Source organism: Mauremys mutica, chromosome 2, assembly GCF_020497125.1.
Source record: "Mauremys mutica isolate MM-2020 ecotype Southern chromosome 2, ASM2049712v1, whole genome shotgun sequence".
Taxonomy (NCBI): Eukaryota; Metazoa; Chordata; order Testudines; family Geoemydidae; genus Mauremys; species Mauremys mutica.
Window position 1 is genome coordinate 160,051,421 of NC_059073.1, and position 24,215 is coordinate 160,075,635.

General features: G+C 41.6%; 1 protein-coding gene across 1 annotated transcript; it reads left to right on the forward strand.

The window, feature by feature from the left end:
• The first annotated feature begins 6,446 nt into the window (after positions 1 to 6,446).
• On the forward strand, positions 6,447 to 8,203 carry LOC123363229 (zinc finger and SCAN domain-containing protein 32-like). The gene is made up of 2 exons (XM_045004106.1): positions 6,447 to 7,077; positions 7,757 to 8,203. Exons 1-2 carry the CDS (start codon positions 6,447 to 6,449, stop codon positions 7,873 to 7,875), a joined length of 750 nt encoding a protein of 249 aa, XP_044860041.1. The 3' UTR covers positions 7,876 to 8,203.
• The last annotated feature ends 16,012 nt before the right edge of the window (positions 8,204 to 24,215 follow it).

The following is a 24,215-nucleotide window of genomic DNA, read 5'->3' on the forward strand; positions in this document are numbered from 1 at the left end:
TCCAGGCACACATGATAGTTGAACGACATAGCACAACGGGCTTTGCAAAGGTTCTTAATGCAATTACTTTTTTCTCTAGTTAGCCCAAGTGACATACAGATCTACAGAAAACCATAAAACATCTATACGCCATCCCTGCCTCAGTTTCCTCAGCACCCTAGAGAGTTCTTTGGGATTTGGTCATAGTCCTCTGTGGTGTCTGAGAGCCCTTTCCTGCATATGACTTGTCCTCAGATTATGGAATCTTTCTCTATCCTGCAGCCAGCTTCCTTTTCTTGTCTCCCCAAAGGCCCAGTGAGACTTTTCTTCTATATCTTCCAATCCTCTTGGTTAGGTGACCCCCAGATAGATTATTCAAATGTCAATGAGTCTTGATAATCTGCTCACCCAACATGCAGGTGCCACTCCCCTGTCTCCATTGTATAAGAGGTATGAAGCAAGAACATAGTACAGATAAGCATATAGAGGTCATAATCTCAAACAGAATTCATAAATTGTACACAGAGAGGTGCCCAAAATTGTATCACCTTGAATTTCCTTTCACCTCTTTAATCTTTGCTCTTCATCTTTTTGTTTCTTTTAAAAAAAGAAGGATGGGGAGCAGTTCAGCAAGATACTTATATTTAAATGCATCATTGAATTGGAGCCTATGCTATCATTGAAATGTCTGGGAACTGAATCACTAGAGCAGGTCAGTTTATGAATCATTGGAGACTCTCATGCTAGTATGCAAGCATGTATTATGTAAATATTTAAGAACTTTTTTTAAAATGTTGACCATATGCAAGTTTCATGTCCGTAATCTGAGACTGATTTGGCTACTGCACATTACACTAATGCTGTGTGCTGAAAGCTCTTTACAATGGTGATAGTCCCAAACATTCATAACTATGAGTCAGCCCCTTCTTGCTCCCCAAAAATAATACATTGTGGGTTATTCTTAATGGCTTTTGGTTGTTTGAGTATCTAGCATTCACATTTTCAAGATTTTCTCTGCACCCATGAGGGCTAGAAATACTTTAAAAATAAAAACTGAGATTTGCACATTCACATGACTCCAGGAGCTCGGCATTTAAGAAAAAAACCCACCAAACATCCTGAAGCTCTTGACAAAATAGCAGTGTTACCACACTGTCTCTTGAATTTTGTTAAATAAAGATTAATATGTGGGCTGGCTTCCAAGTTAAAGTGCTTTCTGGTGATATATGAAAGTACCTGGGTTTATTTCCAGATCTTACTACCAATTTCTTGTTCCTCAGGCCAAAAAAGACATTGCTGTAGAAACAGTCCATTCAATCCTGCAAAACAGAGGAAATATCTTACTTCACTCAGTTTCATCTGATGAAGTGGTGGTTTTGAAGGGCTTCAGAAGGAGTCCCATTAAATGCACTTCAACTAGGAGGATAGTTATCAGAAGGAGGGGTTTCAAGTGAAGAGTGTAAATTCAGGAGAAGTGAGAAATCATAAGGGATCTGACAACAGTGCCAGTAAAATGCCATCCAAAGGCAATCCTCATGGCAGACCTTGACTCAACATATTCTGCTCCATCTCTCCACGTGCTTGAAGAGAATACGTGCGTATCTAGTTTTTTTCATTTGAAATCTACCCAAACTCAACTGTCCTGATTTTGGAAAAGAGGCCTGCAAAATATCATTTGGAGAAAAAAAGATGCCTTTGACTTTCAGGTACTGCAAATATTTCCTCAAATCACTCTTTCTCTTCCTCCACTTTTTTATTTTATTTTATTTTCGTATTCCAAATAGAAAAACAAACTTACTTAGTTTAGTTTTGGGGATAGGGTGGAATTTGTTTGACCAAATTTTGATGGATTAATTATAATAAACTCTTGAGAAATAGTAGGAAAATATAATGAAAACGCTTACACTGCTGTAACAGTGCAAAGTAGCTCTATTTGATCTTAATTTTAAAAGCCATGTTATTAGTGTCCAAAATGTTGCCAATATTGTCTATAAATAAAAGTCTAGTCATAAACTCTTTATGATGTATATAATTTCAATGGCTATAGTTTGGTAAGGAAATGTGCACATTAGCCTCAATTTTAAATGTTTATAGGTGCTGAAATTGCCATAGTATCACTTTATTTCAGCAACCTACTTGTATATGGAGGTGATCTGAACCTCTCCCTTCTGAGCTGATGATGACTGAAGTAATCTAGTGTGTCTCTGTCTGGCCGTATATTGATATAATATGCTATCTGTTGCATAATGCTTTCCACTTCCATAGCATCTTTCTTCAGAAGATATTAACGCATCAAGTTTTTGCTAGTCACACACGCAGAGTGAGGGTGAAGGGAAGACAGACTGCGTAAGGAATAGGATTGTGTGATAAAATGATTTTATTGCCATAAATTTGAGATAGCTGAATTGCTCATGAGTGGAGAAATGATGAATAACTTATGCAGATCATCCCAACTAAGTGGCAATAAAATCATTACATCAGACCACAACATCATATATTCTATACGTGTCACATCTTTTACAGGGGAAAAAACTGTTTGGAATGTGCAGTTATACAATTTCTTAGTTGTATTATATTTTGTGTCCCCCAAACTCTTAATCCTGCTTTCCATTAAACCATAAGTTCACCTGAACAAGCTTCTGAGGCAGAGGAACTTTGGAAGCCTCTTCAAATGATCTAAAATAGCTTCACCATATACAGTGATGACACTGCTGTAAGATTTGATATCAGAGAACGACATCAGGACTGGAAGAAGTGCTCTGTGTCCCAGGGGCAAGCTGGGGATCTTCCATCTTGTGTCAGAAGAATATCACTCTTCAAACCATTTACTGGTTCAGGACTGAATTTGACAGTGCTCCACTTGAGACCAGTATAACTTTTTCAGGCAGTGGGGAATTAAAGAAGGAAACACTTTTCTGGCTGGCTGTCCTAATTCATTTATTTCTCCTTTCTTTATAAAATGAGGGCAGTTGCTTTGAATCTCCTCAGAGGCTTGGAATGTTAGGAAATAATCATTGGAGACTGTAGCATCTTTAATTTATATTTTTTTCTTGGGAAGAAGCTTGTCGAGAAGCCTAATCAATCAGTGAATACAACAGTGATGCAATAATACCATGAAGGTGTATTTTATTTAGCACTAAACATCTTTTTGTGTCTGGACAGAATAGTAAGGTTTATTGGACTCATGGATCCATTCAATGATTCCTGTTAGGTGTGGAGCAGTTTTGGATGCTAATAGTATAGCAGATGACAAAAAAGTACCACTGTTCTTGAGCCTTATGGGAAGTAAACATGTGGATCATTGCATACAGTGACAGCAGTGAAAGTGACTGTTGAAAGGCAGCCCGTATAAATATATACAGGCTAAACAACAACAGCAAAAGGGATATATCACTTGGATAAATCTGCAACTAGGTAGGTAGGAATCCCTTAAAATGGAATTGAATACAAGAACTGCCATTTTAGTTACCTTCAGGAAGAATTGTTAAGAGCCATTCTATAGTTATTATTTAATCTTGATATTGTGATAGAACTTGGAGCCCTGACTTGCTTGTAGTCTGTATTGTACTAGACACTGTATGGACATATTGTTCTTTGTTTCCAGTTTCTAGCATCCTGCTGATCTCTGAGTGAGAAGCTGCGTTGATAGGTGCATGCATTGCCTTGAACTGTTATCAACAAGCAGGAAGAATGTATGAGACAGAAATGGCAATTTCCTTCAGTGGCTTTAAAAGAAACGTATTGAATTAAGTTTAAGTAGCTTTGGAGTCCATTGTTTTTAAAAGGCAAAGTATATGTATTGTTATGGAACTGTATGTAAATACTCTGGGGGAGATGGGACCAATGTAAACTCTGGGAAGCATTCTGAGCTTCAAAGGACTATTATAAACAATGTGCCAGACAAGAAGGAACCTTTGGGACAAACAAATTTGAGTGGGTTTCCTAGGAAATACAGCCTTCTGTAGCTATGCCCTGAGGTAAAACTCATTGTCTGCTGATTCTTTGAAGCTCAATGCCCTGAGCTGCATAAAGGAGGGACTCTCAGATTCATGGGTATGCTTGTTCTGAGCGAACAACTGTTATGAACTGATAATCACAGCAAATCTCTGGTGAGCTCATTAGCATGCTTGTAGGTTCTTTTATCTTTTTAATATTTTTTCTGTAAAGCTTTCACTTTAAGAATAAATGTGCTTGCTTAAAAAAGGCTGGGGTCATATATAAAGGGCTGCTCAACAGAGCAGAGGGCAGTCGCTCCCTGGCATGCTAGGGGGAAGGACTGGCTGCCTAGGAGCAGCATGGCTAGGGTAGTGCTGGGCATGGTAGCAGAGCAGAAGGAGCTTCTGGCTGACTGCTGCCAGACTGAGGCCCTGAAGGAAGGGCAGATAAGGTGCTAGGGCTGCCCCCACTTGCCCTGACTAACACAAACTGCAGTTTGTCTCTGGAGCAAGGGACTAGACTGGTGACTGCAGCAGGCCACTGAGGTGAGTGGCTGGACTATAGACAGCCAGTTCCCCCGAAAGGGGGGAGACAATGGAGCGTGGCACAGCCGGAGGACTGTACCCAGAAGAGGCTGCCACAGTCCGTGGAGTGACATGGGTCTCAGAGTGGTGGAGACAGCAACACAGGTGTAATGACAAGCGAGACACCACTGGAGGAGGTGCCCCTGCGGAAGATGTGAGCTAATTCCAGAATGGCCAGCAGGAGGTGCAATGGTGGTGAGTCTTGCACTGCTACACACAGGCATTGCTCTTTAGGTAGACTGTCTTGCTGGGGACCTCACAGTATTGGCAGGGTACTGTTCAGCTTGGAAAAAAAACTGACTAGTGGGGAGAAACACACAGGTCTCTGCTCAAGGGAGGTGATGGTTGGGAGCTGAAAGCCTGTAGTGGGTGCCCTTGCTGGACTGAGAGGGGGAACACAGGTGCAGTTGCCATGCATTGTGATACAATACACAACAACTATAACTTGATATACACCTTTATATTACACCAGTATACACCTTTTATTATACACCGGTATATTACATTAGGGCAAAGTGCAGGGCAATGCAGTTTGTCATATGGCTGGCAGTACTACCTATGTGGTGAAAGTGTGTACACATCTATAGCTGTATATTTTAAAATAGAATAAGTACTTTGCATCAGTCATCATGTTAAATCAATTACAATGTTCCCATTGAGCTAGCATCTTGAAACTAGTATTCTTCATGGGCTGCGGTATAAGGGGTAAAACCACCACCAAGTTGTAATTAGCTGGGCTCAGGGACACCCAACTGGCTTTGTTGCAGCCTCCAACTCTCAGATGTGCCCAAGGTTTTAGCATACATTGTTTGGTATATTGTAGGCTTCTTAAAAAAAAAGCAAAAAAACCCACAAGTGGTAATGGACTAATTTAGGGGGCGGGGTATGGTGAACCATTTTGATAGGTCACTTGTTAAATTTCTTCCTAGAATGTTAGAGTGACAAGGTGGGTGAGGTAGTATCTTTTACTGGACCAACTTCTGTTTGTGAGAGAGACAAGCTGTTGAGTTATCCAGAGATCTTTTTCCTAAAGAATCTGGTAGCTATGGAGAAGGGGAAATACCCTGTAAGGAGATAAGCTACTGAAAGGAGGGTGCATATGTGCTCTACCAGGACATCTGTGGAGGAGTCAGGGTGCAGGAGATGGGATGCCAGCGCTGCTGGGAATGAGATATGGAACAGAAAGAAATGCTGCTAGGGAACAATGGGAGAGCAAAGGGAACATCCAAGTGAGAAAAATGAGACCACAGAAGAGAAGCTGCTATAGAAGTGGCAGAACTATGGAAGTGGTGCTGGAGATGAACATTGGGAGAAGATGCTATTGAGTCAGCTCAGGGACAAAGATAATATAATGCTACTATATTTATGTTCCTCTTTCATTATGTTGCAGCACCATTTACAAATGTCTCAGCTTCAGTTTCCAGCTAGTCCAAGGTTACATTTTTGTCTTTCACATATCCTGTATCGATTTTACAGAAATGTTAATGCAGAAATGATTGATGTCAAATGTTCTCTTGTAAAAGTGCAACAGAAATTTGAAAGGAAACATTGTTGGGGAATATTCAAAAATTCTACAAAATAAAATGAAGATCTAAAGCTTATAATTATAGAATAGCATTTAAGAAAACTTAGTGTATCAGCCCTTAAATGCCTTTGGATTAACTCTCCAAGGATAAAAAGGAAGGGTATAAAATAGTTAGGACTAAGGTATCATATTCACATTCACTGTACAAAGTACATAATAAAAACTTAGCCTTGCATATTTATATAGCTTTCACATAACTAGTTGATAGGTGTGTGTGCTCTGATGGATGTTTTATGAGCTTGAGGCCATGTTTATACTACACAGTTAAGTTGACATGAGGCAGCTTACGTCGGCCTAACTGTGGAGGTGTACACACTGCATTGCTTATGTCACCCTAAGTGGCCTCCAGGAGGTGTCTCACAATGCCCATTGTGACTGCCCTGGTCATCAGTTTGAACTCTGCTGCCTTACAGCAAGGTACACCCTCCTCCTTTAAAGCCTCGGGAATTTTTGAAATTCCTCTTCCTGTTTGCTTGGCGTGGAGAGCTCAGATAGCTTCTGTCCGGGCTGACTGGGCTGGCTCCCCACAGCAAACAAACTCCTCCTTGAGTACACCAGAGTTGCTGGGTCTGCTGGGTCTGCTGGGCGAGGAGGCTTTGCAGTCACAGCTCTTCTCCAGTCCCAGGAACTTTGATACTTATGGGCAGATGGCTTGTGGCATAGAGGAGAAAGGGCATGATCGGGACATGCAGCAGTGCCATGCCAAAATCAAGGAACTGAGGCAGGCATACCAGAAGGCAAGGGAGGCCAATCAGTCTCGTGTATCACCAAAGAAATGCTGCTTTTACAAGGAGCTGAGTGCCATCCTTGGTGGTGACCCCACCTCCACTGACAAAAATCCCATGGATACTTCGGAGCGGCTGGAGACAGTGGCTAGTGGAGTGAACCTCCAGTATGACATGGTGGATGAGGAAGTGGAGTTGCAGGAGAATGGAGGACAGGCAACAGGGATGTGCAGTGGTGTGGCAAGCCTGACAGGAGAGGGGAGCTCTGGTAAATACTCAATATGCTGTGATACTGCAGGGAGACATGAGGGATAGCTCTGCTTTTTTTTTTTTAATCAGGGTGGAAGAGGGATTGAAATAGCCAACACAGGCACAGTTTGTATCTGCAGCTAGGCAGAGTGGGGCCCTGCGGAAAAGTTCAGTGATGCACATTGGGATGGCCTGGGAATCCTCCACAGAGATGTCTAGGAAATTTTTCTGGAGTTACTCTGCAATCCTCTGCCAAAAGTTTCTTGGGAGGATTGCCTTGTTTCTTCCCCCACTATAGGAAACTTTACCACATCAATCAGCAATTGCTTCTGCAGGCAACAAAGCAGCACATAGGCGATAAGCATACGGACCTGGTCTGCAGCCACATGTAGGCAGGAGCTGCACCCTGGCATCCTTGGTTACCCTCAGGAGCAAGATATCAGGTGCTATCACTCCCAATCTGTGGAAAACGGTGGTGGCATTCAGAATAGTGGCCCTAAGCACTTGTAGTGATTCCCAAGTGAAATTCCCCACCCTTAGTCCCATCTTGCCCCTTCCTCTTTGGGCTGAACTCACCACGGCTGGGGCTCTTGCTGTGCTGTGTACTGCCAAGGGGAAGGGAGAAAGTGGTGTTTCTAACTTGCTTGAATCAAGGCTATGAGTATATTCAAGAGTGCCTGTGTCTATTGTTTCTTTAGCTTCTGCAGATGTGCCCTTGATGGTCTCCTCCTGCACACCAGCTGAGTGGCACCATCAGATAACACAACAAAACAAGAGAAGTAAAGAAAACATGTCCTGGGAGGAGTTGCAATTATAGACTGTCTGCTCACAATCTGCAATCAATGAAAAACTGCGTATGGATAGCCAGGAGATGAAACAGGCAGGAGCAGATGGTACAGCTGCTACAGGACTAGACAGACATGCTGAGGTCCCTGATTGAACTGCAGATGGAACACATCTGTGTTTGCTGCCGCCTGCAACCCACAAAGAATTGCCTTCCTTGCCCTGCCCACACACATTCCACATATGTTCCTGGGCTATCTCAGTACCCAATGCACTCCATCCCGAGGGACATGTGTCACAATGACAGCTGGACATACACCCAACTATGAGAACCCCATCTGAAAATGTGCTCTTCATTTTCATGTGCCTTGCAAAATATAGAAATTTTTGTATTGCTGTTGAAAAATATGTACTTGTAGAAATATAAGGAATCTTTATTTGTCTCCTACAAATGGTGGTTGGTGCCAAAATTCATACAGCATGGCGATCAGTGCATTTGCATTGTAAAATTTATGCATACACAGCAATCATTACAAGGTTCATACTACAGTACAAGACAACAATGCCTGGCTAAAAGCATTATAGATAGACACATTAGTGGGGCTCATTGTCAAAATGCTCCTTCAAAGCCTTTGAATAGTGCTCCCCTTTGAGCTCCTATAACAGCCCTAGTATCTGGCTGCTCAAAATCAGCAGCCAGCTGATGCACCTCAACCCTGCACCCCTGCGGAAACCTCTCCCCCTTAGCTTCACAAATGTTATGCAGAACACAGCTGGCCATGGTCATGGGAACGTTTTCCTGACTGAGGTCTAACCTGCCAAAAAGGCAGCACTAGCAACCCTTTAATCAGCCAAAAGCATATATGATAGTCATTCTGCACCTAATGAGCCTGTTGTTGAAGAGCTCCTTGCTGCAGTCAAAGTTTCTGAGGTAAGGCTTCATGAGCCATGGGAACAAGGGGTAGGCTGGGTCTCCAAGGATCACTATTGGTATTTCCACATTCCCAACCGGAATCTTCTGGTCTGGAAAGTCCCTGCTTGCAGATTCTGTACAGGCCAATGTTTCTGAAGATGCATATGCCATTCACCTTACGTGACCACCCCGCGTTGATGTCAGTGAAACAATCCCAAAGATCCATGAGAACTTGAAAAACCATAGAAAAGTAGCCCTTTCTGTTGATGCACTCCATTGCAAGGTGGTTTGGGACCAAAATGGGGATATGCATGCCATCTAACACCACACTGCAGTTCAAGAATCCCATTGCCACAAAACCGTCCATATTTCCCACACATTGTCCAGAATCACAGTCCCTCATAGCATGAGGCGATTAAGGCCCTGCACACTTGCATCACTACAACCCCCGATGGTGGAGTTCCAACTCTAAACTGATTCACGACTGATTCACAGCAGTCCAGAGCTGCCAGCTTCCACCCAGCAATTGCCACTTGCTTCTCCTCCATAAGGGCAGCTCTCATTTAGTTCTTGCACCAGAGGGTAGAGGCAAGCTCCTCACACAGTTCTAGGAAGGTGTCTTTGGACATCCAAAAGTTCTGCAGCCACTGCTAGTCATCCCAGACATGGGACGCAATCCCAGCACTCAGTGCTAGTTTTCTGTGCCCAGAACCAATTGTCTACTGCAGTGGTCCCAAACCTTTTTGTCTGGCGGGTGCCAGACAAAGGACCATGATGGCGGTGGAGCATCCACTGAAATGCCGCCGAATTTCTGCGGCATTTCGGTGGCGATGCCTCTCGATGATGTCACTTGTCGGCGGCAAGCGGCATCATCGAGAGGCGTCGCCGCCGAAATGCCACAGAAATTCGGCAGCATTTCGGTGGATGCTCCACCACTGGCCAGGATCCGGGCACATTGGGGACCCCTGGTCTACTGTGCACAGCTGTTCCATGAATGCCAAAAGCAATCTTGAATTGTTTCTTTCCATGGCACACAGCAGGGAAGTCACCACGGAGTCATTATTAGATTTGCATCTCATGAAATACTTCAGGATCAGCTGCATTTGTTCATAATGCTCATCACAATACTGCAGAGCAGTACAGGATACATACAGTTCACAGGGGCTGTTGAAAAGCAGGGTGAAACATAGAAGCTCATGGAATGATGGGACGGAGAAAACTGCATCATGAGACACTGATCCTTTCCCCATGAGGCACTGTAAACCCTTCCCAGAACACCCACTGGTAGTTGGTGGCAAGTTGCACAATGGGATAGCTACCCATGGTGCACTGCTCTCTGTCAATGCAAGAGCACCAACTATGGACTTGCTCTGTTATCACAAGGAGCATTGTGTGGATGTGCAAAATCAGTTTAATTACAGCAGTGAATGATCATTGACATAACTTAAGTTGACTTAACTTGATTGTGTAGACATGGCCTTAAAGTGTCTTGTTGCCAGTTATGGACAACCTGTTTGTGAGCTGTTCATGAACAAACTCTAATGTCGAAAAAATCATCTAAAATTTTTTTTGAATGAACACTTCACCATCTATGTGCATAATCCAGTGCTAAATGCATGTTCTGTGTCCCCTCTCTGTGCTTACTGTACTCACCATTCATTACATTTGTGTGATAAGTCATATGGTGTTGTTTCCATTCCCTGGTTAGATAAATATAACTATAATAAATGGGGGAGTAGAGTGTGATCAAGTCACTGGAGAAGCAGGATTAGTAAACTTCTATAACATTTCATAACTTTTCCATTTTAGGCCACTTCAGTCTACTCTTGCTTGAGACATCAGTGCATCACACTCTGTTTTGTAATGGGACCTGCTTTTCTATACCAGGAACTTCCTCTCATCTTGATGAGATCTAGTCAATGATTTTCATAGAATCCACAAACCTAAACCAGTGTAAAGGGAAATATACACCTGAAACAAATACCATTATTAAGGCTGAACAATGGTTCATCTTTTTCTAGCTTCTTAATTCATTCAGTACTCATATTTGGTTATTGATAATGGCCAGATTGACCTTTTTAAAGTGGGTAAATTGGTTTAATTTTCCTCTTTGAGTTGGGTCTATATAATGCTGGCTATGAAATGTAGAGTTGCCTAAAGAATAAGAAATTCTCCCCCTACAATGGAAGAGGTATATAACAGTGGCAAAGATGTATAGTAAACAGCAGGCTCAGGAAGTACACTTGGCTCCATGTAGAGTAAGTTTTATGCTGCCTGTGTGACCATGATAGAATCTAATCTAACAAGTGTAGACCTCAACAAAGTATGGTACCACTTCTAACTCTAGGTGAAGCCACAGCTGAATCCAAACAATGAAACATCCAGAATTCATACTGTGATGGTATGTCAAGTCATTGTAGAAGAACAAACGGACAATAGAAACAGGTTCCTCACCATGAAAGTGTCGCTGTGATACTACAGGATTATGGTCTTGTATCTTTTTCCATTTAGTTCCCAGGCTGTATGTTCATGGCTATCACTTCATGGTTAATTAATAAAGATACAACTAGTGTAAATGAGATCAAGATCTGGTCCTAAGTCTATCTGTGTCTATATTCTTGCATGGCTTCCATCTGGTCCCAATTTTCTCCCAATATCAGCTTGGGTGCATCCTGCCCTCAGGAAAATTCCATCTTTAATTGTGATGGATGACACAGCTCCACCATAAATGGCATGACATCCAATAAGCAAAAATATTATTAAAAATCTTTTTTGGGATTACCTACTTTTCAAAAGCATGCCCTAAAATAACTGATCTCAATATGTAGTGCTCCATATTAAAATGTGGTTTGAAAAACTGAGATTTTAATATATATACACTGCATCGTACACTGCTAGCCTGTACACATGAACTTCCTTTCTGATTGGTCTATTTAGTAAATCTTGAATCTCTCTTACTTAATTTAAATGTTTAGAAGAATATGTAAAAGACCTGTCAAGGTAATTTAATGTTCTTCTAAAATACAAACTGAATCAGGTGCCTGAGAATTCAAAAAACTAACCAGTTAATGTCAATGCAGGTTAATTTTATTTCTTCACATTTTTTTATGCGTGATTTGTTATTTGAAGCATGACCTCTCAGTAATGCTTCCTCCATAGTGGGCACTACATTTGCTGTGATTGAAGGGCTGTAACTTTGGTGATATTAGGACAAATTAATCCCAACTATGTATGAACTTGGTCCATTAATTTTTTGTTGGCTAGCAACTCTTGCAGAACAGAAGCTATGGACTGATTAGTCCCAGGGATAATTTGCATATTAACTACTGAATATTTGGGATTAGTGTCTGTGGGTCAGTCAAGTGAAAATAAATAGAAAATTCACCTTTAGTTCCTAGACCTGTACTTTCTTCTGCCAAGATCCTAAGAGAAAGACAGCTTCATATCTTCTTATCTATTTTTTCTGTAATCACACAAGTCAGAATCCAGCAGATAGTTATCCCAAATTTCTGAAGTATATGTAGCCTGTCTCCCCTTAAGTAATTTATCAATATTAAAGTACTTCCTTACAGTAAGGAAACCCATTAAACTTTCAAACTCTGATTCTTTATACTGCGACTGTTTTTGTGGCTTTGCAAATCAGCTGTCAAATAGATGGATCTGACCTCTCTCCAGAATAGGGGTATTCTCAGGTGCTTAGAGCCTGCATCTGCTGGTGTAGGGGGTGTAGCTGGGATAAGGGAGCATGGCCAAATATGCCTTTGTCTGGATGATCCCTAGCACCTGAAATGGTCCCCTATGAAACACTAGCATCTGGTACAGATCAGAGCAGACTTCAAGCTGCTTCAATTTATGCTGAGGATTGGCCCAGCATTTGGTAGCCCCAGTAGAGGGTAGCTGGCTTAAAGTTCCTTTTACACATACAAATGCCCAAAAGACTTGCACTGAGCGCTCTTCAGTCAGTCTGGAAAATCTTGCTCTTTTACTTTTTCCTTATTACTAATAAATAGTTTTCAGACAAATAATAATGACACTTCCTCTTGCTGTAATGTACTTTTGCATAATTCTGATAAAATTATTTTTAATCCCTGCAGCAACAACAGCTGTTTTGTGATCTCCAGAGTCTGCACGTCTTTGAAGAATACAACCATAGTTCAGAAATTGTCTCTGCAGTGATTCACAGTAGAGGTATTGTACTTCCCATGGAGTTTGCATTAGTGTGCATGTCATTATATTTTTATCTGCATTGAAATGCAGCCAGGAATAGCCAGGAAGCCAATGAGTTCAGAAAGTTGGCATAATCATGTGCATTTCTGACTGAGAAGTAGAGCAGGTTGAGAGGGCGTCACTAGCAGTTTGACAAATATGAAAATGGAAACTTTATAATGACATCCACTATTGATGTCTTCCTTAGCCCATGGAAGTGAAGTCTGTCTTGTCCACAGAGGAACCCTTTTTCTTTTTTTGCCTTTGTAAAGAAGAAGCTTTGTAAAACGTAACAATTACTACATTACCCAGAAAGGTTACTAGTTCCTGTTAGGGCAGCAAAGACCACCTGCTGTTTGAAGAAATGGTTAGATTATTGAGGCTTATTCTCAGTGGAAAAAAAGAGTTTTCTGTGATCTTATAGAAGTTTTCAGAAATGGCTTGATGAAATTGGCAGAAATATTTTTAGTGTTTTTTTTGGGTGGGGGGTACTTTTGTAAGAAAGGAGTTCAGAAGTTAGGAGACATAACATAAAAATCGGGGAACAAGCAGGGAATTCCAGTAGCACATCACACAAAGGATAATATGTTTAAGGAGTGCACCACCAGGGAAGAAAATTGAAACAAAGAAGAAATGCATTCACAGGATCCCTTATTCTTTCAGCTGGAGGGAATGAACTGTATTTCAGGATGAAAAAGCGTAAAGGTAGAGATTGAGGTAAACCAAAGACAGGAAACCATTTTGGGTTGTTTTTTCTCTTCCTAAAACTTCTGTAAAGTAGAATTCTCTAAATGTTGCAGTAAAACTTTTGCCCTAGAGTGCTGCTGAATTGTTAACTTCTTATGAAGAAAAAAAGACATCTTTTCTTCAGCTTCCTGGACTTCGCATGGGTTCTACCTTAGACTAGTTTTGTTTCTTATTGAAGTCTACAAGAAGGAAATGTTTCAAGTATCTGTTCTTTGCTTTACAATAAAAGAAATAAGTGCATTGTAAAGCACAAAGACATAAAATGACAGATTTAAATACTGTGACATGAAATATGACAGGAATCTGTTCACTGGTAAAGTCACAATTACACAATGCCAAAAAGGAAAAACCAGTATAAAGGATGATTATCCACAGTTATGATCCAGGCATTATCAAATTGAAGAATAGAATTTGGAAGGTCAAAACTTCTGCCCATAAATAAGCTTAAATATTTCAGGGTAGCTGGAGACCATTTAAATGGATAATGAAGACTAGACTTGAGAGCTCATATGATTCATTTGTTATTATTCTTAATTTAAAAAATGAGAGCGCCTCCATAGGTCAAAAGGGATGAAACAGTTGGCTCAGAACTGGAAATCTCATAATAAATCTTAGTATCATTCACTAGACTGGTGGGTTATAACTTGGTGGATTAGTCACTGGCCCATCACTGTTGGGAACATGGTCTCAAGATGTGCTTGAGATAAAAAAAATAACAACTCAGTCAAGTAACAAGCTGCAGGAGACTGAGCGTGTTAATATTTATTTTCTGCACTGAAGAGTTGTATTTGAGATGTTTATCCACTACAAGAGCAGTTTTATTTTAATTCTGTTTCTCATTGCTTGTTACTCTTATTCCATGACTTTTTTGAACATGCATCTCTTCATTTTCATGCTCTCAATCCTCTGAGCGCCTTTCATTTGGATATAATCTCTTTTTCTGCTATATTTTCCTGGTGATTGTAGCAATCAAGAACACAGGCATTCACTAAAAGACACTAGTTGACCCCCAGCAGCAGTAGTGCTTGAATTAGGGGTGCTTGCTTGAAGTGCTAATAACAAACACCAAATACATGGTTTCCATCATTAGCACCCCCACTATAAAAATTGTTCCAGCACCCATGCCAGTAGAGGCACTTCAGCTAAGCTGTGGTACTGAAGTTTGGTATAGCAGGAACAGTTGGCCATGTTCTCATACATGAGCTGTCACAACAAAGTTGATTGTGATTGTGTATACAAACCCAACACTAGGTCTAAAGCCATTAAAAGGCAATACTGACCCCAGATAGCCCTGCGCCTCTTGGCCAGCTGAGTCTGTTATGACTGGAGAAGTAGATTAAAAAGGAGCTCAGAAGCCCAGGCAAAGGGTGGTGGACAGGCTGCAGGCGAGAAGACTCTTTCTCTGGGAAGCCAGACAGGAGGTTGAGTGTGAGAGGAGACCACAGAGCAGGTAAGGCCCCAAGCAGAGCCTTCTCTAGCCATACCCGTTTTGAGAACCTGAAGGGTCTAGGAAGTAGCCCAGGAAAGCAAACTTAGAGGATGACTCTGCTGATGTTGCTTCCTGCTGGGATCTGATGGAGAGAAAGGGCCTGGGTGGAGGGCAGAGGCCCAGATGTGGGTGGAAAGCAAAAGATTTTTCAGCTTAAGATCAGGAACAGGCACCTCTACTGCCCTGACAGAAGCAAGGGGCTGAAAGTCAGGTGCACTAACCACTAAGCCGCCCAGCCTTCCGAGCCCCCCATCACACTTATAAAATGGCATATCTCAGAACAGGGGTTGGCAACCTTTCAGAAGTGGTGTGCCGAGTCTTCATTTATTCACTCTAATTTAAGGTTTCACATGCCGGTAATACATTTTAACCTTTTTAGAAGGTCTCTTTCTATAAGTCTATAATATATAACCAAACTATTGATGTATGTAAAGTAAATAAGGTTTTTAAAATATTTAGTGTGATCCTTGCCCTTGCTTTTCCTTGCTGAGTTTTCCAATGTCTGGCATGGATTTGGATACTTTAAGCTGTACACAGGCTTCTGAGTGATCAGTTGTTAACCAGTTCCAAGAGAGACAGAGGACAGATTTCATGTGTGAAAATACCTTTTCACACAGGTGTGTGGATCCAAATGCTGAAAGCACTGCAAATGCAATTTTCTTCAAATGGTTAAAGTTCACTGGCAGGGACATCCAGCAGGTCAGAATAGAGGCCCTATGATATCTCTCGGTAGCTTTAAGTGCACTCCGCGGATCTCCAAACTTTGATGCCCACAATTCTGAGCTTTTTAACTGAATGAGTTGCATTTTGAAATCTTCAACACCCATCCACCGAAATCCAGACAAATCCAAGTTGCTTTCGTTGAACTTTTCAGGTTTAATTAGAAAATCAAGCATTGGGCCAAATCGCTGGAAATCTCGAAATCTGTCAGAAAATTCTGATTCCAATTCGTCCATGTACATTCTAATCTCAACGTCAAACACAGTGCGCTGTTCCACATGGTGTGATAGTGATGTAAGCAGCAAATCAGGACTTAAAAATATCCCAGCACAGTGGCTCTGGACGAATTTTTAAGGTAGGGGTGTTGAGCTGCGCCCCCTCTTGACCCTGTCTGCACCCCTCACTGCCGCAGGCTGGGGCCAGTGGGCTGCAGCTGGGGGCAGCTGCAGAGCCCCGGGCTGGCATCTGGGACCCCAGGCCAGCAGCAGAGCCCCCCAGACCAGTGGCAGTGTGAGTGCCACTGAAAATCAGCTCGCGTGCCGTCTTTGACACGCGTGCCATAGGTTGCCCAGAAGATACATTTTTATTCACATGGGCCCTCTAGGATTCTTGGTGACAAAGGGTTTAAATACTTTTCTGTCCATGGACCCAGTGATGCAGCATTTTGTGCCTCACCCTGTCCTCATGGATATAAGTCATGGTATTTTATTTTAGTCCAATACAGTTTTTATTCCTCTCCCTTACTCATGTATTGATCAGGCCATAGGAACTGAGATAGTGTCTCCCTGTGTTACAATACAGGAAGTTGGTATTATCACCAGCTAGACCGGAGAGGTTCCTTTGTCCCGACCTAACTTTGTGATACCCCCAAGACAGTGCAGCCTCAGATTTTACAGCCTACAAATAGCATTTCCTCTAACTTCCTTTGCAATACTTTACATTTCTGTACTTCCGTAACTTGTACTTGGTATGTTATTATAAAGGACTTTCTACACTTTTGTACTGTGTCTTCTTAGGGACTGGTGTTGACTACAGGAATTTTGCCCAGTTCTGGACAATGCTGAATGGACTCGGCTGTCATTGTCAATGTTAACTCATGTAAGCAAGGATGGAATACCAGGTGGTGTTGCAAGATGCTCTTTTCTTGTTACTTGGCATGATTAGTGCCCTGACTGTAAGTGCTTTCAATGAAGTTGCTTTTTCATAAGGTTAGGTGCGTGCTGTGTTTTCTTAAATAAACGAATCCTTCAGATATTGTGAATGTTATTAATTATGATGGTTCTAGCAGTAAGGTAACACGAAACCTATGCTCCATGAGCTGATTAACTACAGACTTATGCATCTTGTTGATGCTGCTGAGAGAGAGTTTAAAACCTGTTTTAATTTTTTGAAACAATCTCCTTACAGACACTGAGCTTTACACTGTGCCCTTTTAATTGGCAGGTGCTTGTATTCAGGAAATAAATCATTGGCCTACATGCTACTATCAGTATTTCTAGCACTTTTTAAAATCTGTTATGGTCCTTCATTGTTTGCTTTTCCTCCTTTGATATCTGAGTGATGATGGCAGGAGCAGTGAGATGGAACCAACCCAAGAAACTTTGCAGAGACATAAGCAAAGCTGTAATACTATATCCTTGGCATGCTTCTGGAATCCTGTTGCTATAAGGATAGCTGTGCGAGCTGTTATGGGAAAGAGAACGGGTATATTAAAGCTCAAATTCTCCATATTCTATGTTGGTCTCAGGATCCACCTGGAGATGATTGGAGCACTGCACTCATTGGAAAAGCCAAGAGAATTCTTGGCACATTATGTAGAGATACATCTAAAGCCTTTGTCCAAACCCTACCTGCCCTGTCTGATTTAAGGATGAGGACAGGAACATCATAAAAGAAAAGCTTGATGACTTTGTTAACTGGAGTAATAGAAATAAGATGAAATTTTATATTGCAAAGGGCAAGGTCATGCATTTAGTGACTAACAACAAGAATTTTTGCTATAAGCCGGAGATACATCAGTTGGAAGTGACAGAGAAGTAGAAAGATCTGGGTGAACTGGTTGGTCACAGGATGTCTATGAGCCTATGCAGCAATGAAAAAAGGCTAATGCAGTCCAAGGATGCATCAGGCAAGGTATTTCAAGTAGAGACAGGGAAGAGTTAGTACCATTATACAAGACAGTGGTGAGACCTCATCTGGAATACAGTGTGAAATTCTGGTCAAGAAAATACACACAAGCTGGTTTAGCCCCAGCAAAGGAACTAGTTCTTAAAAATATAATGTTCATACAAGAGTCATATAACTTATACAAAAACTTTTCAATTACAAGTGCCTGGTGGAGATATAGTGAGTTGCCCTACTGTACCTGTCTATATCTCACTAGAGCAGTTGTTCTCAAACCAGGGCCGCCGCTTGTTCCAGAAAAGCCCCTGGTGGGCCAGGCATGTTTGTTTATCTGCCACATCCACAGGTTCGGCAGATCACGGCTCCAAGTGGCCGCAGTTCACCACTCCAGGCCAATGGGAGCTGCAGGAAGTGGCGCGGGCCAAGGGTCGTACTGGCCGCCACTTCCTGCAGCCCCTATTGGTCTGGGACGGCGAACCACAGCCACTGGGAGCCACGATCAGCTGAACCTGTGGCTGCAGCAGGTAAACAAACCAGCCCGGCCCGCCAGGGGTTTTCCCTGAACAAGCAGAGGCCCTAGTTTGAGAGCCACTGCACTAGAGCATCCTTGTCACTCTAAGTTACAGTAGGACTTTGTGAAGGTGGTTTGTATCTGTGAGACTTTTGACTGTAATTGCTTCCTGGTAAACATGATGTACAGCTGTTTGGCTCCTACTTCTTGATCAGTTTGACAACTGTCCACTTTTCAAGTGAACCTGCACTAGGCTGAGGTTCATATCTTTCAATCTGAAAAATGCATTTATAAATTAGAATTATTATGCATTGCCACACTTTAGAGAACCATGCTATGGAAATCAGTCACAGTATATGAAGTAGGTGCAGTATCCAGCGGGGCAAAGTTCAAACCCAGTTTACTTCCCTAAGCTTCCGTATAAGCACCACTAGCAGCTGTGTGCTTTAAATCATTGTTTGAACAGAGAAGAAAACAGAGAACATTATTAGTGACCTTAAACATGTTCCTGATATAAAAAATACTGCATTACAAAATAAATTTCCTCTAACCATGCCAATCTTGGAAACATCTGAGGGCAGATTTTTCTTATGCTTTTAATTACATACATGAATATCCAAAATTCACAATAGACTCAGAGAAACAATTGATCATCCTCAAACAAGTATTCAGTTAGTGGAGCTCCCTGTTCAAATTTCTTTTTCCAGAAACACTCACTGCTCATCAACAAATCCTTGCACTGGCTGTCTGAGCTGTGGTTCAGCCTTGGCCCTGACCCTGATGCCTTCAACCTGACACATTTTCTGTTCCTATTAGTTTATCCATATTTATGACTCATTATTGCATTTGTAACTAGTACACTTGTCCTTTATACATTCATAATCTATCTATTTGCTGCTGTTCACACACTGATACATTTCTGACATTTCATGCCACAAGTAGCAATGATGCATGGAATGGTATGTGCTCCCCTCCTGGTCCAGAGAGACCCCATCACATATTTCTCAGTTGATGAGCTGACAAAACTAGAAAGCTGTTGGTATATGATTCCTTCTATGATTGTGCTCAAAGGGGCTTTTTCTACTTATTTTAGTCTTCCAAAATGATCTCGGGTACAATGAAAAGTCCAAGGCTGACAGTTTTGAAAGTTGCAAATGATAGAAGAATTAATCAACTAATTAACATCACCACACAGACGAATATACAATTTAACATACTGATTCCATCAATGGGAGTGATTAATACTTATAATTACCCTCCCTTAGCCTTTTGAACATAGCTCATGAGATATCATTTCACTTTCTCTAGGGCTCCTTCATCTTTAAGTGGTACTCCTTTTGCTCTTCAAAATTACTGTTTCATGCATTTTCATCATCATATTAGAAAATACTTGTCCATAGTAGAATAAACCAGAGAAAAAAAATTCAAGTTAGGTATTTACAGATATCTGTGGATACCTAATATCTGTGGATACCTAATTTATTTACATCAGCATCATGTGTCACATCCTGATGTCCTTACTCAGGTAAGTTCTTCTTTGAAATGAGGGTGAGCTTGCCTTAGTAAAGATTCTGTGAGAATTTCCCCCCAGATTTGCCCACACCAATACAGTTACTTGCATGCACATGTGTCACTTAGCTTCTTATTTGCATGTACATGTGCAATATTTAGTGTGCATTCTTTTCTGTGTGGAAACATCTGCATGCACCTAACTTTGAAAATGTGGCCTTGAAAATCTGTTTCAATGTTAAGAACCTGTCACAGGCTGTCCCTTTAAGGGGAATCTCGCTCAGCCTTACCTGTGACTTAGCAGTAGACTTCAGCTGATTCTGATATGGTGGCTTAATTGCCAATTCCAACCCAGCTGTGAAAGGGTTGGGGCAGACTACAGAGAGAGAGAGAGAGAGGGGGAGAGGGGAGAACTCAGTCAGAGGGAGAAAACCCAGGAGAGAGGAAGTAAAGAATTATCTCTCTCTGAGATGGGCCTGATGAAGATAGGCCGAAGAGGGCCACAGGGATAGAGTTAGGCCCTGGAAGAGGGGCAAGGCCCAGAGAGGCAGCTCTGTGGGTCAGCATTCCAGGGAAGTAACGTGGAGCTTGTTTGAGCTAGGAGAAGCCTGTGAGCCCTGGAAACCAGAGAAGAGGCTGAATAGTACCCATAGGCTTCTGCAAAACAGAACCAGGGGCCTAGAAGTAGGAAGTGGGTCAGGGAAAAGGAGCAGGCCTAGCTCTTAACACAGGTATGATAAATGAAGGGGGGTGGGAGGGTAGCTCCCTTTTATGTACACCCAGCCAGCCAGTAGCTATAAAATCCCTCTTAATAGCTGCTCTCGAATTTCTCTACCTGTAAAGGATTAAGAAGTATCACTGCTATTCAAGGAAGTGAATGGGCATCTGGCCAAAAGAGCCAATGAGAAGGCTAGAACTTTTTAAAATTGAGAAAAGACTCCCCTTTTGTCTGTCTGTTGTTGTTCTCCCAGAGAGAGGTGGACAGGGCAGCAGCTATGCTGTAAGAAGCTTGGGCCAGGTATGAAAAAATTATCAGTATGATACCTAGAAACTACTCATTTAAAACTCCAGATATGTAAGTAGATCAGGAAATGTCTAGGAAGACGTGATTAGGTTTATCTCTTTTATTTCTTTATGGCTTGTGGATTCCTCTGTGCTAACCCCAATGGTTTTGTTTTGCTTGTAACCTTTAAGCTGGACCTCAAGAAAGCTATTCTTGGTGCTTAATCCTTGAAATTGCTCTTTTAAAATCTAGCAATAGCCTGAGTTCCCAGATATATTTTCTTTATTTTTTTTATTAATAAAATTTACCTTTTTTAAGACCAGAATTGGATTTTTGTGTCTTAAGAGGTTTGTGCACATGTGGTTTAATTAGCTGGTGGCAACAGCTGATTTCCTTTTTTATTTTCTTTCTCTGCTCTTCCCTGGAGGGGTGGTGAAAGGGCTTGGCCCAAGTGCACCTTCCTGGGCTCTCAAAGGGGTTGTGCACTTGGGTGGTGGCAGCATGTACCAATCCAAAGTCAGAGAAAAACTGTAACCTTGGGAGTTTAATACAAGCCTGGAGTGACCAGTATTAATTTTAGGATATTTGCTGGCCCCCACCTTCTGCACTCAAAGTGCCAGAGTGGGGAATCAGCCTTGACAACAGGGTTCCCTTAGAAGCCACAGGGACTGCGGAGCTGAGGCTCAGGCTGAGGATTGAGCCCAGAAGACAGGTTGAGAAGTAGTCTAAGAGAAGTGAAAGGATCTCTTGCTTGGACTTTTAGTTGGACTTTTGTTACCCTGGAAGGGGACTGAACTTAAAACATGACCTACCATGAATGCTGAGCCACAGAATTCATGAACAGAAACAGGCCTGGCAAGACCAAAGTGGGCATTGAAAAAACAAAGGGGGTACTAGAGGCAAATACTCATGCAGTGCCATGATCTCATGCCAGTGTGTTATGCAGGTGAGTGCAACTGTTTACAGGGCCATATAGTCTTGGTAATCCTATGTGTGCTACTGACAAACTGAAGGGGGCTCCCTGATCCCTAAGAGCTCCTTTATGCTTACTGGCAAAGGACACACCCATTGTTGGCTAAATATTCTGACAGCAGTATCTTGTGAATACTTGTGACACTCTGGTCATGAATATTGTTGTGTATAAAAAAGTATGTATGTATGCTGGAAATATGTTCTTAAAATGTTTTGAAGACAGCTGATAAACAAGACTGCCCTAGACAAATGAATATAAATTTGCACATTGCTTGATTACAAGCAAAGGGCAATGAAAGTATATTTACATCTAAGGTAAACAAACCGAGGAAGCCAATTGAAAAAAAGGAAACTGACCAGAGGATGAGGAAAGCAGCCTGGCATCTGCACACCAGTGGGGAAGAAGAAATCTGTCTGGAGTATACACTTCAAAGGAATACATTTCAAAGGTTTATAGGACCACAAAAAAAAAGGGACAGAATCCCTTCAGTATCCATCACTTAGGCGACAAAGTGGTCAGCACCCTCTGATTTTGTGAACTGTGGATCCTTCTGCCTAAGGGGCTGGAGATGCCTACAGCTTGATGTAAGTTAGAAAGCTGCTTAGGTAAAGATTGTAGCTCACTAAAGTTAAGTTTTAGATACTAGAAACTCTTACTTTTGTTTTGTTTATAACCATATCTGTCTCTTTCTCTCGCTTACTATCATTTATATCTCTGTTCTCTATTATACTTATTCTTAGTTTTAGTATAAGCCTCCTCACTGCTGTGTATTAAGGTAAAAAGTGTGTACTCAGCTGGGCTAATATGGTGGGGTCTCCTAGGGGTTTAAGTAGACTTTCTCTTGTGGGTGGAGACCTCTTCCTCTCTCCTATGTAAAGTCCAGCTCCAAGATGGAGTTTTGGAGTCCCATGGGCAAGTCGCATGTCCATGCATGACTGGGTTTCTTACCAGCCAAACCACATTCCTGGGAAGGCTCCGATGTGGATTGGCATCTCCAAGTTCATTGTTGTCTTAAGTAGTTCTTGATTGGGCATTTAATTTGCACATGCCTTTCTCAATAGAAATCAAGCAAGTATACAGCCGATATTCCTAACTTCAAGTACAAAAATGATACATGCATACAATCAGGAGGAATGTATTCAGTAGATCATAACCTTTACATAGATATGTTACATGGCATAAGTAGCATAAAACATATTCTAGTTATGTCATATATACATTCATAAGCATATTCCATAAAGCCTTATGGGGGGCACCGTCACACCCAGAACTCGGGCTCCAGCTTAAGCCTGATTGTCTACACAGTGGTTTTTAGCCCCACAACCCCAAGTGAGCTGACCTGGGCCAGCTGCACCATGCTGTGGGGCTTTTATCCCAGTGTAGATACCCACAGTAGTTTACAGTTCTGAGCTCCCTACGGAGAGTGGCTCAGGCTTTTGTGAACTTCATTGTATATACTGTCCCATACTAACATAAGCCCTGATTCTGCAGCATTTTGGTGAATGTGCTTATCTTTAAGTATAAAGCAGTTCTGCTGGTTTCAATAGGACTAGTCATATGATTAGTTAAACTCATGTTTACAGAATCAAGGTAATCTTTTCGCAGTGCTTGCTGTAGCAATGCAGCATTTCATGATATGTTGCATATTTATCCTTGAAGCAAGACCACAAACTTGCATCTTGGTAGTGGCTTGCTTTCTAACATCCTGATTCAGCAAGTTTAGCCATGTGCTTAACTTTAAGGACTGCAACAGAACAATTTGTGGGGTTAAAGCTAGGCACATGCTTGCCCTTTGCTGCTTGGGGGCTTAATCTAGCATATCTCTAGCAAAATATATGACATACCTTTCACTTTATTGAATGCCTTTCGTACATATTGCTAAAAGATTTAATCTGTTTATACTCAAAGTCATAAACAATTTAAAACTATAAAGTTTGAACTCTGTTAACTTGCTCCAGTTAAAATAGCCTGAAACAATTACATAAAACAAGGTATATTTATAACTAATATAATCAAATTATATTTGGATTGCTTTCTAAATTAAAATTGTGCAAAAGTACACCTGTTAATGTGAAAAAGGCAACATATCTATTTACAGGATTTGCTATTGTTAAACATCGAACGGTGTGCATGTCAGAGATGACAATGGGTGCATGCACATCATTTAGAGTTAAAAATG

Bases quoted from the DNA above. Each gene is read 5' to 3' on its own strand.
- LOC123363229 (XM_045004106.1), top strand. From the start codon at position 6,447: ATGCCCATTGTGACTGCCCTGGTCATCAGTTTGAACTCTGCTGCCTTA. The intron at 7,078-7,756 runs GTAAATACTCAA...TTGTTTCTTTAG, and splicing joins GACAGGAGAGGGGAGCTCTG to CTTCTGCAGATGTGCCCTTG.